Raw genomic sequence first — 14752 nt, forward strand, 5'->3', positions numbered from 1 at the left:
TCCCGAAAGTTATTAAATCCGTGAGTTCCAACAATGCACCACTATAGCGTAAGAATGATAGTTTTTGTTTTGCAGAGTGAAATGCAGCTCACACAAACACTAATTACTAGCAATACCATTCAGAAATTGGAGTTTAAGGCTCTACCTAGATCTGCTGAAATGTTCTGTCTGCAGAAGAGTACAGAAAAAGTACTTCTAAAAGCGAAGCCAACCAGCAAAGCTTTACTACTTGCCACTATCAAGACTGAGGGCTTCGATCAATACAGGTCATTTGGGATACGGCATATGTCTGGCTACCAGAAAGTCTATAGCTTAGTAAAAGACAAATGAATTCTGACAGACTCATCCATGATTTATGCCATATCCCTATAAGAATGGAAAACTAAAACCCCACTGAAGTGAGACGGATGCAAAAAACACACACCACATGGGTAAACAATTTCAATGCTGGTGCTACAAAGCCAGTAAAGAGGACTCAAGAATAAGACACACTCAGCAGAAAAACTTAGGTCCAGGAGTCAGCAGATTTAGAAAGATTCTGCCCTGATCATCACAGGAGGCCAGGTGAAATTAATCTCAGAGCAAAAACTGCAAATAAATAAAATAAAAAAATCACAAAATGTACTAAAAAAATCAAAGAATAATTGCTTTTATATGTTTGTGTATATACAATATACCATTTGACTTTAACCAAAATGCAGTGGTGCAGCAGTAGCATTGTTGCCTCACAGCAAGAGGTTCTCCGGTTCGAATCTCGGCTGGAGTGCCTTCTGTGCGGAGTCTGCATGTCCTCCCTGTGTTAGTGTGGGTTTTCTCTGGGTACTCCAGTTTCCTCCCACATTACAATGACATGTGTATGGAGTGTTTCTGACCGGGCCTCCACTGAAAATTGGCTTTGTTCCAAGTCGGACTTTCCCAGTAAACAAATGTTAAATAAAATAAATATTATTTAATTTGTCTCCTTGGCTACAGCTCTAAATTAGTACTTAGTGCAATGTATTAAGCACTCCCTGCAAGTGCACCTTTGGAACATTTGCAAAGCAAGAAAATGGATGTATCACTTACAACTCTGTCTCTGTGTATTTATTACATGCTAAAGTATGATGTTAAGCTAGGTAACAAAATACAGCAGTGTTGCTTTACCCTCACCACAAAATTACAACAGTGGTGTCTCAAAGTACATATTTTTTCCAAGTTAATGTTCATGGTCTAAACTGTTTGGTGAATGCTTTGGTCACCACACCTGTTTCACTGTTTATATTTATACTGAATATATTTATTTTTTTCATTTCCAGTATTTAGTAGCATTCACCTATCTGATGATGACCTCTAATCCCCATACAACTATTGCTACATTGCTGTTGGTGTCAGCACTGGAAGCTGGTTTCCAAATGCAGCCATCATACTCTGTTTATTTAACTTGCCCTTTCAGATTTCCATATTCTGTATGTATTTTATTGTATATTTACTCTAAACAGGCTGCAACCAAAACTTGACCTTTGGGGCAGCTTACCTATCCATATTTTATTAAAAGAAGAAAAATGAAAGATTTCATAGCATATTGAAAACATAAGTTAATGACTACAGTGATATTTAAATGGGTTTACTATCATATTCTTGAAAATGCTTCCATCAAATGACCATAATGTCGATGGAAAATGTCAATTTCCAACAGGTCTAAAAGGCAGAACGTCGGAAATGACATGCCCAAACTTCCTGGTTTTACAAGCTCGAAACAGCAGGAAGTGACGTCAGTCAACCATGCTATGCACATTAATATACCATTACACTCAACGGTCAATGGTATGTTAATTGTACTATTTTGCAGGGGGGCTATGCCCCCCCACCCCCTGCACATTAAATATACCAACTCCAAGATCGCACTACAGTGAGGGAATGGGCTAACTCCCTGTTCCTCACTGAACCACAACCTCCCTACAAAATACTGAACCCAAAATATCGACCTACACTACCCATTTTCTGTACTGTAGTCGATCGTTTTTGGTTCGACATTATGCCGACTTGGAAACTGCAAGTCGACCACATGCTGGTCGACCAATGCAATTTTCAAGTTTTGACCGTAAACCTTTTAAATGCTTTACTTCATATGCTAACAAAAGTAATTTCTTTATGCCAAGTCATGATTAATATACTTGCCATCTGCAACTCCTGCCTAAATTTTTTTTCCCATTTCAGGATAACTTAGAAATATTTGGGCCAGGTCACTTTTAACTCAGTTTTAACTTTTTCTCTGGCCTTTGCTAGGGCAAGATCATAACAAGGTAATGTAGAAAATGTGATGAAATAATCTGTACCTGTTACAATTGTATAAGCCTGCATTGCCATATCCACATCATGACTGATGACCTCTGCCTTTGATAATTTAATACTTACTACATATGGACAGACTTTGACAATTTCCTTTTGAGTATTTAACTAGTTTTTGCTGGATCATGTTAACCTGTCAACTTCTACTCTTTGAAGTGATTGCTATGAGAACAAAATGATATGTCTCTTGGTGTTAATGCGGGTACCACATTTACATTAAATGCAGCATAGCCACAGTCTTTTCATAAGTATCTCGGGTGGCTTCAAATAAGCAAAACACTTAGTTATTGTTAACATAAACTGTGAATTAGCAGAAATGTCTCTGACCATGCACAAAATTAGACATGGGGATAATTCTGTTCTACAAAAAAGAACACCTTAAAAGTATTATACAACAGAATGCAACACTAAAGAAATGGATATGGAAACAAAAACGCAGATGTGATGAATACTGTGAATTCCAGTGGCTGGAAAATACAGTATGTAAAGAATCACAACACAAAGCATTCTCTTTCATGATCATTTCTATTAAAACAGAATAACTCTTTCACCTTAAGCAACTTATGCAGTTGTTTTATTTTCTTGGCTTCTTCTTTAGCCTGAAAAAGAGCAAACCCCTGAGGAGGACGAACTTTGTTTATTTTCTCAGAAATATGTTCAACCAGTGGATTTTCTACCAAAATGTCATCTTCTTCAGGATAGAGTCGCTTGGCAATCAGGGAAAAGTAAAGTGCTTCTAATAAAACCTGTTTAGCAAAAAACACACATGGTTAGCAAACATGTTCAGAAAGGACACCAGTAATACTACACAAAAGGTTAGTACTTCTAAATTCAAATCTGTACTGCCATCAATCAAAAATTGCATGCAAAACACACCACACTTCGTTTTCTTTTGCTTGCACTATCCTTTTTTGTCTTAAGAGAATCCAGCTGTTGGCACCTCTAGGAAAGTACTCCTCCAATGAAAACTGTACAATTTCACTTCATTTGAGGAAATGTTTCATAGGTTCATAGGTTTATACTAGGCTAACTGCCCTAGGGCATTTATAAGCCTAGCCCAAAGTTATGTGGCTTACGCCGCCCCTTATGTTAGAAATACTGTGCCCATTAGTTTGTTGTGCCTCTGTCCAGTAGTGACACAGAGATGATTCCTGGGGTAAACCTACGATCTCCCATCCACCGGTCAAGATTTCTCTTGAACAGAGCCAGCGAGGTGCTCTGCCTCACATGGACCGGGATTTTATTCCACAGCATGGGGAGTCTCTGGGTGATAAATCTATCCCTCCAGCACTTCCTATTTATATCCGTGCTAAGGTTTAAGTCTCTTGCTCTAGTGGTTTTGGTGGATTTGGATTTTTGAGGTGGAGCATGTCCATTAATTCGGGTTGGTCATGGCCTTGTATGTCAGGCACAGGTCACCTCTGAGCAGGCGGTATGCAACTGAATAGAGTTGGAGTTTCTTCAGTCTGGCAGCATATGACAGGTTTTGGAGTCCCTTTATCCTTTTGGTGAGGAACTTTTGGGGTCTCTCCAATTGCTGCAGGTGTCGGGTGAGATACATCCCGAATGGGGCATTGTACTCGATCATTGGTCTGATAAGTGAAGAGTACAGGGGAACAATGACCTCACTTGATCTGGATGTGAATCCCTTCATGATCAGGTGGGCAATGTAGAAGGTCTTTCGAACCACTTTAGCAACGTGAGCATCAAACGAGAGGCCACTGTCAACCTGGGTCCCCAGGTCCCTGATAACCTCTTCTGTGCTTAGTGGGTTACCACCTATATGGTAGCTTGGGGTAACCTTGTTTTTCCCGAAGGGTATGACTATACACTTTTTTGCGTTTAACTTCAGGCCATGGCTCTGGCACCAGCTATCAGTTTCCGTGAGACCCCTCTGAAGGATGTCTGTGTCTGATGTACTATCCACTATGGCACCCAGTTTGCAGTCATCCGCAAACTTTGTCAGCCATAGTCCTCCTATGTTTGCCTGTACTTCTGAGAAGTAGATGCCTTCAATAGGGGGCCAAGGACTGAGCCCTGTGGGACTCCACTTGTAACCGGCTTGGAGTCTGACATGGCTACAGCAACTCTAACCCTGTGGGTTCTGTCCTTTAGCCAGTTTGCAACCCATCTTGTGACATATGGGTTTACATTTAAGCTGGTAAGTTTCTCTATAATACCAGAGTGGGGTATTGTGTCGAAAGCTTTTGCAAGGTCAAGGTAGGCTATATGGACTGCCTTTCCCTCATCAATGGCCTTGGTGACTGTTTGCAAGAAGTCGACCAAGTTCAAAAGGCAAGATCTGCCCTTGACAAAGCCAAACTGGGTTGGGTCCAAGGTCTGCAAGTCCCCTATGTCCTTGTTTATGAGTTCCATTATGATCCTCTCCATAGCTTTGCAGACCAGGCTTGTTAAGCTTATGGGGCGGTAATTACCAGGGTCCGTAGAGGCACCGCCTTTGTGGAGTGGGACCACAGTTGCCGTACGCCACTCCTTGGGCACATATCCTGTGGTGAGGCTAAGATTAAACAGCTGCCTTATGTGTGGGTTTAGTTCTTCATTGAATTCATGTAGCACACAGCCGGGGACCCCATCCGGTCCCATTGATGCTGTGTTTTTAGCTTTAGAGAGAGCAGCTTTCACCTGCGCATTTGAGATGTCTGGGAGGCTACTCTCACAGTTGGGATAGTTATCTCTCCTTTTGGGGGGAGAGGGGGGCGAAGTTTGTGCTGAACCTGTCTGCCAGTATGTTGGCAATGTCTGTGGGTTCAGTGATTTATGTATCATTTTGGACTAATTCTGAGCATATCTGGGAGTTTCCACCCAGGTTTCTGACATAGCTGAAGAAGGCCTTATGATTGTCTTTTGAATCTATGGCAATTTTTCTCTCAAAGTTGGCCTTGGATGATTTTATGAGGGATCATAGTTTCTTGCTAGTGCTGATCAAAGATGCCTTCCCTTTTTGGGATTTTGCTCTATCATGTAATAGCTTTCTCCTCTTATTGTAAAGTTTGTTTTTGGCTGGGGTCCACCAGACTGGACGTTTGCCCTTGGTGGAAAGAGTCTTTGTTTTATTTGGGATTGCCTGATCCATGCAGTCCTGAAGGTGTTCATAGAAGGCATTTGTAAGGGCTTTCCGCAGCTTGGGTTGTGGTTTCCATTGGCTCGCGGGCCTTGAAGGATACCACACCTGTCTTGAGTAGTGTGAAGTTTGCTTTAGAGTAGTTCTTCACTGTGGTCTTTTTTGTTTGGAGTGGGGGCGGGATGTGGATTTCTAGTGAGATTAGTTTATGATCTGATCTCACCAATGAGGGATATACTTCCGGTGTGGAGCATTTTGTCCCCATGTTCGTGATGATGAGATCTAGTATATTTTCTCCTCTTGTGGGGACGGTGACTAGTTGTTCCATGGCATTTGAATTTATGAACTCCAGGAACCTTTGGGCTAGAAAGTTTGGGCTTGGGTAATGTTCCCAGTCTATATTCGGGTAGTTGAAGTCACCCAAATATGATGGTGTTTGGTGATACATTTATACCCTCCAGTGTCTTCAGGAAGGCTGTGTGGGTTTCCTGAGTTTGAGAGGGTGGCCTGTAGCATGCTACAAATTGTAGAGCAGTTTTGCCTATGGTTAATTGCACCTGGATGGTTTCCGATGCTTCGTGCGTAGCCACCAACCTGGAGGTGTGGGTATCCTTGATGAATATGGATACACCCCCTCCTTTTGTGGTGTGGTCCGGGTTTTGGGGCCGGAACGCATGATATGAGATGAAACCTAATAGTGCCGGGGTGCTCTCAGGAGCCTTGAACCAGGTTTCAGTCACAGCACAGACATTGATGTTCTCCATACTGAGAAGGGCCTCGAGTGCGTGCATTTTGAGATTTAGACTTCTGGCATTGAGCAGCATTACCCTTAGTTTCTTCACGTTTTTGTTTTCTAGGGTGGTAGGTTTAGAATTTGAGCCTTACCTAAAAAAGGCACTATGGGGGTGGCAAGAGCCTTAGCCAATATCCGGAATCCCAGGGGTGACAGGTGCAAGCCGTCCCTTGCGAAGTAGCGTGGCTTGTCGAGCATGTCATCCCAGGCAGACAGGCACTGGATCCCCTTTGAATGACACCAGAAATTAAGCCAATTGTTAAAGCTGATCATCTTGTCACTATATTGTGGCATCATTCTTGGTGAAGGAAGGATACTGCTCAGGGTCAGGGTCATACCTGCCTGGGCTACATAATCAGAGAGCTCCTCTATGTCTCTTTTCATGTAGTCCAGGGAGGTACGTCTCAGGTCGTTCACACCAGCATGGACAATGACTGTGTCATACTTGTACTTGCCGTGGAGTGACCTGAGTGCTTGTGTTATGTGGCGGATTCTAGCGCCCGATAGGCAGCTTACCGTGACCTTCTTCTTCAGCCTGGTGAGTGGGACGTCAGTGTGTCTGACTATGGAGTCACCTATGACAAGTATGTTTGGTGCTGTATTTGGCCTTAAGGGCAGTGACTGCTTTGCACACTGATTTTGTTGTTTATGTGTTGTTTGTGTGGTGTATTGAGTTTGCAGTTGCTTGGGTGTCTGCTTTGGAGGCCTCTGCTGTTTAGATAAATTTTTACTCAGAGCCTCCGAGTATGTCTTAGTGTGTTTATGTGTTTGATTCAGTGGTGTGGTTGAGTTATGTGAGACTGGTATTGTGGTGTGTGTAGTTGCCTTCTCCTCCTGCCTGGTCTTGCCAGTCCTGAGTTGAGAGAGCTCAGCCTCCAGTTTGGCTAAATAGCTGCATCTCTCGCAAGTGTTAGTGTTATGTGGGAGGAGGAGAGGGTTGTCCGTGTACATGAGGCAATTGTAACATTGTCTCAGAATTCCCAGATTCACCAACTGGGCAGGAGAGGACACCAGCATCTGACCCTTCAACATGCTAGAAAGATTTATGAGTTGGTATGAGACAGAAAAGTAGTGGGCTTAGCAGGGAAGTGGGCACTCCTGGGGTTTTGCTAGTGAGAGATTTGTATAATATAGGAGTGCTTGACCTGCAAAGAGAATGCTTATAAGACAAGGGATATGCTTATAAGACAAGTGCTGAGCTTTTTGAGAAGAAAAAGCTATTTGGAACAAGTGCTGCACTTTTTAGTGAAGGTGTAAACTGTTTAGGTTCCTAACAGAGCAGTTCTAAGGGAAAAATTGAAGAACAGACTTTCTGGAGCCAGAAAGAGTTTAACCTTGTTTAACCGGCGCTGCCCGATGCTGCTCTAGTGGCAACTCGGCTAAAAGCACGTTAAAGCGTGCTTGATAGCAGGGGCTGGAAAGAAGCAGGAATAGACCCAAAACGGACAATAAAACTACAGTTTCAAGTCAGTAACCACCTCTACGGGGGGAAGGGAAGCTGCTCAATGTTATTCACTGCCACTGATCAACAGAGAGACTTTCCTTTAGCCCAAGCAAAAAATGGCCTCACAGAAACTTTCAAATAGTTCAGGAACAGCAAGCCTGTAACTGAACTTTTTTAACTCTCAGAAAAGTTGGAAAAAAGCAAGATTTTTTTTTGTTTTTGTTTTTTTCAGAGATAGCAGAGGTTCACAAGTAATATCAAGTTATAACAGTGCAGTAAATGACCCCTCACAAGAGTGCTAGGTCAAGGACAGAAAATATGCAAGTTTTAAGAAAAAAACAATTTAAAATTAAGTGCAAACAGGAAATTCAGCAAACAGCTTTTGATTGTGCTCTAAATACAGCTACTAATACAGAAATCAAGTTTAACAAGCCAGCAAATGCTCAAGCTAGGCAGCTATGCAGAAAAACTTAGCAAATAAACAGAGAAAAATACTTAAAATCTCAAAAGTGGCTCCCTTCTTCTCTCAGCGTTTTTTCCTCTTGGAGGGTGCTTCACCAACAGCCAACAAGCCTGAAAAGACGCCCAAACCACGAGGCAACTAGGTTTTAAGAGAGGAAATGAAGGAGTTTTGGAAATGACCCCTAGTGGCCAATAAAACTACAGTTTCAAGTCAGTAACCACCTCTACGGGGGGCAGGGAAGCTGCTCAATGTTATTCACTGCCACTGATCAACAGAGAGACTTTCCTTTAGCCCAAGCAAAAAATGGCCTCACAGAAACTTTCAAATAGTTCAGGAACAGCAAGCCTGTAACTGAACTTTTTTAACTCTCAGAAAAGTGGGAAAAAAGCAAGATTTTTTTTTTGTTTGTTTTTTTGTTTTTTTCAGAGATAACAGAGGTTCACAAGTAATATCAAGTTATAACAGTGCAGTAAATGACCCCACACAAGAGTGCTAGGTCAAGGACAGAAAATATGTAAGTTTTAAGAAAAAAACGATTTAAAATTAAGTGCAAACAGGAAATTCAGCAAACAGCTTTTGGTTGTGCTCTAAATACAGCTACTAATACAGATACAGATACAGATACAGAACTTACATGCTGTCAATATGAATGTTAGAATCTGTCAATATGAATGTTAGAATCCTTTGCTTTCTGCACTACAGGGATGACATTGCTTCAAGGCAAACATTCTGTCTAGAAGTCCTTTGCCTATGGATGTTACTCAAACTTTTCTCAAGGGACATGTGTCATTTCTTTTTTATTCATGTTTTTCTGTTGTACCCTTTCGGTCACTTCATTGCACACACATGCAGGTTTGCATTTAGCCTTATATGAGAAACAGAATCAGCTTTGCCAGATCTATTTGTTACAACATTCAAGTCAATGTTCATTTCTCAGTGGTGGTAGGTATAATAGTCTGAAAAACCTCAGTATGAGTTATTGTATTTGGATCCCACACTATAAGGCTCAAAAGTTAGAATTCAAGAGATTTATGTCAGATTTAAACCTTTGTAAATGTAGGGAGTTATTTTATATTTAATAGTAAATTATTCTAAAGAACAGTAGAGACCAGTTGGAATAAAATATTTGCCTCTCATGCACAAGATTCAAAGTTTGAGTATGACTTTGGCCAATGATTGTATGAAGTTTGCAGGTTGTCCCTGTGTCTATGTGGGGTTCCTCCCGTCAGTGTCTCCATTTAAACTCACACAAGAATAGAATTTTGGGCAGCAGCACACACACTATTTAGATGATGCTCTATAGGGGAAAAGTTGTACTGACCAACCACTTTGGACATCAGCTATGGTGGGCAGCATCCTCTAGATGGGAGAACACTGATGACAGATTATGTGCCATCGTTGATCACTCAACAGTGTAAAAATTGGCTCTAGGTGATTTGATTGTGTTTTGATTAATGTTGCCAAAAAGGGTCATGGGTTGAGGACCAAGCCTACTCTGACCTATGGTATGGAAACATGTTAATGGGGGGAAGGGTTGTATTTGCCCCTGTTGGACAGGGTATCCAGTTGCCCTTGGTTTACCGGGATAGATCTGTTGAGTGAAAGCTGGATGTATAATCAATTAACGTGCCAAACATGAACTAAGAATTGCTACACTCAGTATGGGTTCACTGAAAGGACTTGGAAGTTAATGAAATGATGGTGAAGTGGAGGCTGGACATCTTTTGTATTTAGGAGAAAAGACTGGAATGTCAGCACAGCAAAGCCACTTAGCTTGGGATCCTGAGTCTACTACTCAGAAGGAGGAAAGACTAGAAATTGTGTGGGAATTGTTGTAAGGAAAAGGCTTCTTAAGATAGTGAGGGATGTTCTTAGAATTAGTGACAGACACTTGGTGGGTCTTGATGCAGAGAAAACATTCAGCAGAGTAAGCTGGTACTTTAACAGAAGATAATACAAAAACAAACTTGAAAGCTCTTGTTTTATTGATATGGATAGCAAGAGACAAGCAGTGAAAATGTTTTAGTCCCTTTAGTTTTATACACAGGTCAAGCACATTTGTATCAACTAGAGGAGAAGTTGGGATAGCAATTAATAAAGAGCTGAAGGATTTTATCTGAGGGAGGAGAGGACAAGAGTCAACTGAGATAAGTTGGTCCTTCCAACAGAACAAGGTGGTTTGGTGCTATCCGATTTGAAAGGGTATTTCATAGCTACACAGTTAATGCTCCTATACACAGCACAAGCAGAAAGCTATAATTCAAAGTGGAAAGAGATTATGATGAAATCGGGGGAAGCTCAAGAAATAAAGAGAGACTGGGATTTTGGATGCAGATCCTTAAGGAGAATAACAATAACCATACAGGATATTGTACTAAAAATAGCAGAAAGTATTCTAAAAACTAAGCCAACATGGGAGTAGATAAAGGAGATTCTGCCAATAGGGATGTCTGCAATTAGGGGTACAGAGATTAGGAAAGAGGGGGCTGCAATTTACTGGGAAAAAATGGCAAAGGACCCAAGGTAATGGGAGCAAATAATTAGAGAGAAAAAGGTAACAGAATGGGAAGAGGCCAATAATGCATTGGACTGCAAACTAGAGCCTGCCTTCCTTATTAAGGATTGATTTTAGAGTATAGGCAAAGACAAAGGAATATGAGGATTTTATGTGAAAGACCAGCACTGGTTGAGTTTTTAGTAGAATCTAGAACAGAAGCTACTTTTAAAAAAGGGATAATTAGTAGGGCATACAAAACAATGCAGAATAACTATAAGAATCAATCAGAGGAGGTTATAAAGGATTGGGAAGAAAGATTGCAGAAGCAATTCACAAAGAAACAATGGATGATATATGTATGGCTCCAGAATATGCAACAAAGTCTAGAAGAGTTAGGATCTTTGGTTGGAAGTATTTGCAGGGTTATTTTTATACTCCAAGCAGACTTCAGAGATTTTTTCCTCAGGTATGATTGGTAAGAAAGAGGTAATTGGGAACATATTTTTGGGAGTGTAGCGAGTTGGCAGATTTTAAAAATTCCCTGCAGATTACTCTGGCAGATATACTGGGTGATAATAAAAACCAAATCCAAGGTAAAAAAATGGGTGGAGGAACCAGCAATTAATGTTCAAAACTCTTCTTTATTCTAATAAAAGCATAAGCCAATTCGGCCCCAAGAAACAAAAAAGGAATAATAACTGTTGAGCGCGCTTTCCCTTTGTTGAATACAAAGATTCCTCAGAACAACAATGCTTAAAGAATGCCATCCTTATATATACAATGTAAATTAAATTAATTGAATAATTGGCTCATTATATTAACCAATGATAATATTAATGATACCCTACACCCAATGTAAGCAGTGTTGCAAAAATATGTTGCATCTCTTACATCTCTTAGATGCAACAAGTATTAAAACCAATGCAAGTTACATATAAATCTAAATATATAGATTTACACATTCTAAAACTAAGAATTTACTTGTTTATACTGCATAATTAAAAACATTGACTGTTGTTGTTCAAACATTAAAACAGATCTAACCAAAAATGAACGAATGTAAAAGTGTACATAAACCATCCTTAATGCTCATAGACTGCAATAATCACTCTAAAAATGTTAACCCCCGAAAAAATATATATATATTGAATGTTGTTAAATGGAAAATCCACATACATATATATGTAATAAAGAAAAAAGAAAAAGGAAACACTGTAACCAGTAAGGAGGTTCACTGTAAAATTTTACTTGTCTTAATTTCAAGACAGTATGAATACTAATATTACATCAACAGGAGATTTATATTCCCTCTAGAGGCATTAAGCTCACAGCACCAAGACACTCTAATTGCGGCACAAGAGGAATTGTGTATATTGGTGTAGGCATAAGCTGCAGTAGTTTTTATATAGGGAAATCCACACGTACTTTAAGGAAAAGAATTTATGACCACATGTATGATATCAGTAAAGGAAAATAATCTAATGCCTTCTATAAACATTCTTTAGTTTGTAGTAACATGAACATTAAATTTGCAGTTATAGAGCAAGTAATGATAGATCCAGGGGGGGGGGGGCAACTGGGAATCTAGAGTGGAGTTTAGGGAGTTATTTTGGCAGTTGAAAACTGATGCCAGTAGACCCCCATATCTTAATGATAATATTAGTATTCATAGTGTCTTGAAATTAAGACAAGTAAAACTGAAAGTAACTAAAGGAAAGGGTATTAAACACATTGGAAGAGATTTGGTAAAAAAATAAAAAAAAAAATTTTTTTTAGGAAGGGTAGTTTAAATTGTATATTTATTACAATGAACTTCCTTAATGGTTACAGTGTTTCCTTTTTCTTTTTTCTTTATTACATATATATGTATGTGGATTTTCCATTTAACAACGTTCAATATATATATTTTTTCGGGGGTTAACATTTTTAGAGTGATTATTGCAGTCTATGAGCATTAAGGATGGTTTATGTACACTTTTACATTCGTTCATTTTTGGTTAGATCTGTTTTAATGTTTGAACAACAACAGTCAATGTTTTTAATTATGCAGTATAAACAAGTAAATTCTTAGTTTTAGAATGTGTAAATCTATATATATTTAGATTTATATGTAACTTGCATTGGTTTTAATACTTGTTACATCTAAGAGATGTAAGAGATGCAACATATTTTTTCAACACTGCTTAACATTGGGTGTAGGGTATCATTAATATTATTATTGGTTAATATAATGAGCCAATTATTCAATTAATTTAATTTACATTGTATATATAAGGATGGCATTCTTTAAGCATTGTTGTTCTGAGGAAGCTTTGTATTCAACAAAGGGAAAGCGCGCTCAACAGTTATTATTCCTTTTTTGTTTCTTGGGGCCGAATTGGCTTATGCTTTCATTAAAATAAAGAAGAGTTTTGAACATTAATTGCTGGTTCCTCCACCCGTTTTTTACCTTGGATTTGTTTTTTATTAGATATACTGGGTGAGCAAATTTATGTAATTAAGGAAATTATTTTCTGAACTGTGATACAGAATTGGAGTTGCCTAGACATAGTAAAGCCTTGCTGAGTTTAATTCTGGTGGTTGCCAAAAAATAGTAGTCACTAAAAACTGAAAATTAAAGACTAAACCAACCGTACTAGAAGTAGTGATAGTAAGAGAGAGGAAAAAAAAGCGAAGTGAAATCTTTAGAAAAGGGTAGGAGCAAATTATACAGCAGAAATGGAACTTGTGGGAACAATACATGCAGAATAATATTTTGGAGGAGGAATGAGGTTAAAGGGAAGGCAGGAAATGAATAGGTTACATAATATTTGACTGACAGTGACATTACAGAAGATTATAAGTGAGGTATAATGTTTGCAACTGAAAATGTCAATATGGTTTGATTTCATTTATATCACGATTGCCTATGTCATAAGTTATAATTCAATAAAGATGTTTCTAAAAAAAAAAAAAGACTTAGTGACAGACTCATGCCAATCAGACTCCAATGTAAGAATAAGGGTGCTATTTCTAATTTCAGCCTTTTCCCCACATTGTGGTTGTGACAGTGAAAAAAAGAGTGCACTCAGACAACAGCTGCTACTACATAAAGCAGGACAACATGAGACGGTGTTGATAATGGGGGACCTAAATGCACATATCCAGACAGACAGAACAGGACTGGAGGGCTGAACATGGGTGGGGCAACAGGAATAAAGAAGGAGAGCCCATTCTAGACTTCTGTTTGGAAAATGTCTAGATAGTGACCAACACATGGCTCAGCAAGACAGAGACAATCACAAGATTACATACAAGAGTAGCCATCATGTAACTTAGGTAGGGTTCCTTCTATTAAGGAAAGGTTACTGTGGTAATATTAGCAATTGCAAAGTCATCCACAGCGATTTAGTTAGCTCATAGCATAAACCACTGGTTGCCACAATCAGCTGCAAGTAGTGGTCAGAGAAGGCTCTAAGTTCAACAGAGATTAGGCTGAAGACCTCGAAGCTGAATTGAAAGAAAGCACAATGCTTCTGATGCCAAACTGGGAAAAAAACTAAACAAAAAAAAAAAAAAAGTAACATATTTCCTGTCACAGATACATAAAAAAATAGACTCTTCCCAAAACATCATCTACATCAGAAGTTTGATTTTGAGGTAAATGAAAAAAAAATATTATAGTAATGTTTCTAACGTGTTACTTCTAGACAATACAGTGCTCTTATACAAGCTATAGAGACCAGTGCACCCCTCTGAAGTTTGTAAGGAATATTAAAGAAATAATGACCACACTGTCCCCAACCTAGCATAAGATACAGTGACTTCTGAGGTTTGAGAGGAACATTAAAGAAATAACGAAATAATTCCCAACCTTCCACACATGTACAGCAAACGTCTGTGTATACCTGTGAGCAGAGTTGGTTTTAGACTAGATGGGTTCACGATATAGATGACTACTAAAGCCCATGTCAGAACCTACTTATACGCCCTTGGTGTGCAGGGGCCACCATCCCCCAGAAGCTGTGGAGGTCTGGCTAATCTGTGATGCATTTTATACCTTATTTTGTGAGAGATGATTGTTAAACTCATCAGGTGACAAGAGAGCCATTTATTTTTACCCAGAAAACTCTGACCAAGGAGTTCTTCATAGGTAGGTACTAGGC

The 14752-nt window shown here is 39.4% G+C and overlaps 1 protein-coding gene across 1 annotated transcript in view; it reads right to left on the bottom strand.

Annotated features, from left to right (window-relative positions):
- Nucleotides 1-14752, bottom strand: part of PKD1 (polycystin 1, transient receptor potential channel interacting) — a 2476043-nt gene that overhangs the window by 541333 nt on the left and 1919958 nt on the right. Inside the window, exon 38 of the mRNA XM_044088902.1 lies at nt 2880-3074. Within this exon, the coding sequence (XP_043944837.1) occupies nt 2880-3074 (195 nt within the window). The remainder of the gene's footprint in view (nt 1-2879; nt 3075-14752) is intronic.

This window comes from Protopterus annectens, chromosome 12.part0, assembly GCF_019279795.1.
Source record: "Protopterus annectens isolate FY-2018-M chromosome 12.part0, PAN1.0, whole genome shotgun sequence".
Classification (NCBI taxonomy): domain Eukaryota; kingdom Metazoa; phylum Chordata; order Ceratodontiformes; family Protopteridae; genus Protopterus; species Protopterus annectens.